At 44.4% G+C, this 2,378-nt stretch overlaps 1 protein-coding gene across 1 annotated transcript in view; it reads left to right on the top strand.

Annotated features, from left to right (window-relative positions):
• The first annotated feature begins 504 nt into the window (after positions 1–504).
• The window catches only part of LOC135095563 (peptidyl-prolyl cis-trans isomerase FKBP2-like), a 5,217-nt gene continuing 3,343 nt past the window's right edge, over positions 505–2,378 (top strand). The window contains exons 1-2 of the mRNA XM_063996462.1: positions 505–625; positions 1,677–1,851. Of these exons, the coding sequence (XP_063852532.1) occupies positions 1,678–1,851 (174 nt within the window). The 5' untranslated portion in view covers positions 505–625; position 1,677. The remainder of the gene's footprint in view (positions 626–1,676; positions 1,852–2,378) is intronic.

Raw genomic sequence — 2,378 nt, 5'->3', positions numbered from 1 at the left:
ATTTACTTTTTTTATATATGTATGAGTGACACTGGCCAAGGACAACAAAAATCTAATAAAAAAAATGTCAACTGAAATGTCAGTCCCACAAAAGGGTCAAGGCAGTTTGGTTAACATAGCCTTGCTGTGTGTGTGTGGAATATGTCAGGCTAGACACTGAGTAAGCGTGGGTAATGAGGAAGCCAGCGCTGCGTAATATTTTTTGGTTCAGAGAAGTGAATCTTGGACACGCCCCTTCTGGTAAATGGCGGTGTTTCTTCCGCTCCCACACATACACACACGCGCACACACACACACACACACACACACACAATTCATAGCATTTATTAAAGTTATTCTGGGCTCAAAATCAATTTTTAAATAACTAAATAAATTACATTAAATTACAATAAGACAAAACATGCTTAAAAATCAATAATCAGTAAGATAGTATATATCAAAGTCAGCACTTAAACGCGGCCCGTCCCTAGTCCAATCAGAAGCCAGAATCGTGACAGCTGAACGCGGCTTTCCTCTACCAATCGGAACGCGCCAGATTTGTTTACGTTCAAGAAGGCAGCGTGGTAACGGGTAGCGGCCGACAATATTCAACATTTTTCAACTTTTCTCAGTTATTACCTGTCAGGTGAGATTGATTACGCGTGTGAGAGCTGGTGAGAGTCATATGGTTTTGTGGATGTGTGTGTGAGTGATTGAAATTGTGTGTAGACGTGAAGAAATGATGATAAACAGAGGAGTGAATCAGACACGAAAAAGCAGAATTTGTAAGCTAATTAAATCTTCGTGTACATCTTTGCATTATCATCTATACTGTCTTCCCGCGCCTCCCCAGCCTCAACACTCCTGGAGGTGGCGAGGCAGCGGGGTGTTCATGAGAGGAACGCTTGCTTAAGTGAAATTTGAACCTTCGTGAATGTCTAAGAGAGAGAAAGAGTCTTTTCGGAAATTTTTGTGCCAGGGAGGAAATATAAACTCGTAACTAGTAACACACCTAACCTATCCTACCTTATCCTAATCCTAACCTAACTTTATCTAACTTAACCCAATCCAGACGTAGCCTAACCTAACCTAACCTAACCTAACTTATCCTAATCCTAACCTAACTTTATCTAACTTAACCCAATCCAGACGTAGCCTAACCTAACCTAACCTAACCTAACCTAACTTGATCTAACTTAACTTAACCCAACCCAGACGTAGCCTAACCTAACCTAACCTAACCTAACTTATCCTAATCCTAACCTAACCTAACCTATCCTAACTTAACCCAACCTAGACGTAACTTAACCTAACTTAATCTAACTTAACCTAACTCAGATTAACCTAACAGCTCCCTCGGCCCCCTAACCTAACTAATGTGATGCTGAACCCCCCCTGAACCCCCTTGAACCATTATGAACTTTCCTTGAACACCCTGAACACCCTTAAACCTCATTGAAGCTCCCTAGTACCCCCTGAACTCCCTTGAACCCCCCTGTAACACCCATGAACCAAACTTAACCTCCCTGAACTCCCTTGAACCCCCCCCTGAACCCCCTCTGAACCCCTTAACCCCCCCTGAACCCCTCCTTGACCCCTAACCACTGCAAACCACCACAAACATGACATCAGATAGCTAACTCATACCCCCCACTCTCTCCCCCTCCACCCCATTCCACCTCCACCTCCTCCCACAGCATGCGCCTGGAGACTGTGGCTGCGGTGGTGGTGGTGGTGCTGGCGGTGAGCTGCGCGGCGGAGGAGGAGAAGAAGAAGGAGAAAGTGAAGAAGTTGCAGATTGGAGTGAAGAAGAGAGTTGACAATTGCACGCTGAAGAGTAGACGAGGGGATCTGCTTCACATGCACTATGCGGTGAGAGAGAGAGAGAGAGAGAGAGAGAGAGAGAGAGAGAGAGAGAGAGAGAGAGAGAGAGAGAAGGGGGGATGACCAAAAGAGAGAACAAGAGAGAGAGAGAGGAGGGGGGAACCAAGAGAGAGAGAGAGAAGGGCGGATGACCAAGAGAGAGAGAGAGAGAGAGAGAGAGAGAGAGAGAGAGAGAGAGAGAGAGAGAGAGGGGGAATGACCAAGAGAGAGAGAGAGGGGATCAAGAGAGAGAGAGAGAGAGAGAGAGAGAGAGAGAGAGAATGTAACCTAACCTAACTTAACTTAACCTAACCTAACTTAACCTAACCTAACCTAACCTAACTTAACTTAACCTAACCTAACCTAACTTAACCTAACCTAACCTAACCTAACTTAACCTAACCTAACCTAACCTAACCTAACCTAACCTAACCTAACTTAACCTAACCTAACCTAACTTAACCTAACCTAACCTAACTTAAGCTAACCTAACCTAACCTAACTTAACCTAACCTAACCTAACCTAACCTAAGCTA

Source organism: Scylla paramamosain, chromosome 49 (genome assembly GCF_035594125.1).
Source record: "Scylla paramamosain isolate STU-SP2022 chromosome 49, ASM3559412v1, whole genome shotgun sequence".
NCBI classification, from domain to species: Eukaryota; Metazoa; Arthropoda; class Malacostraca; order Decapoda; family Portunidae; genus Scylla; species Scylla paramamosain.
This window is presented reverse-complemented; position numbering and strand designations above follow the sequence as displayed.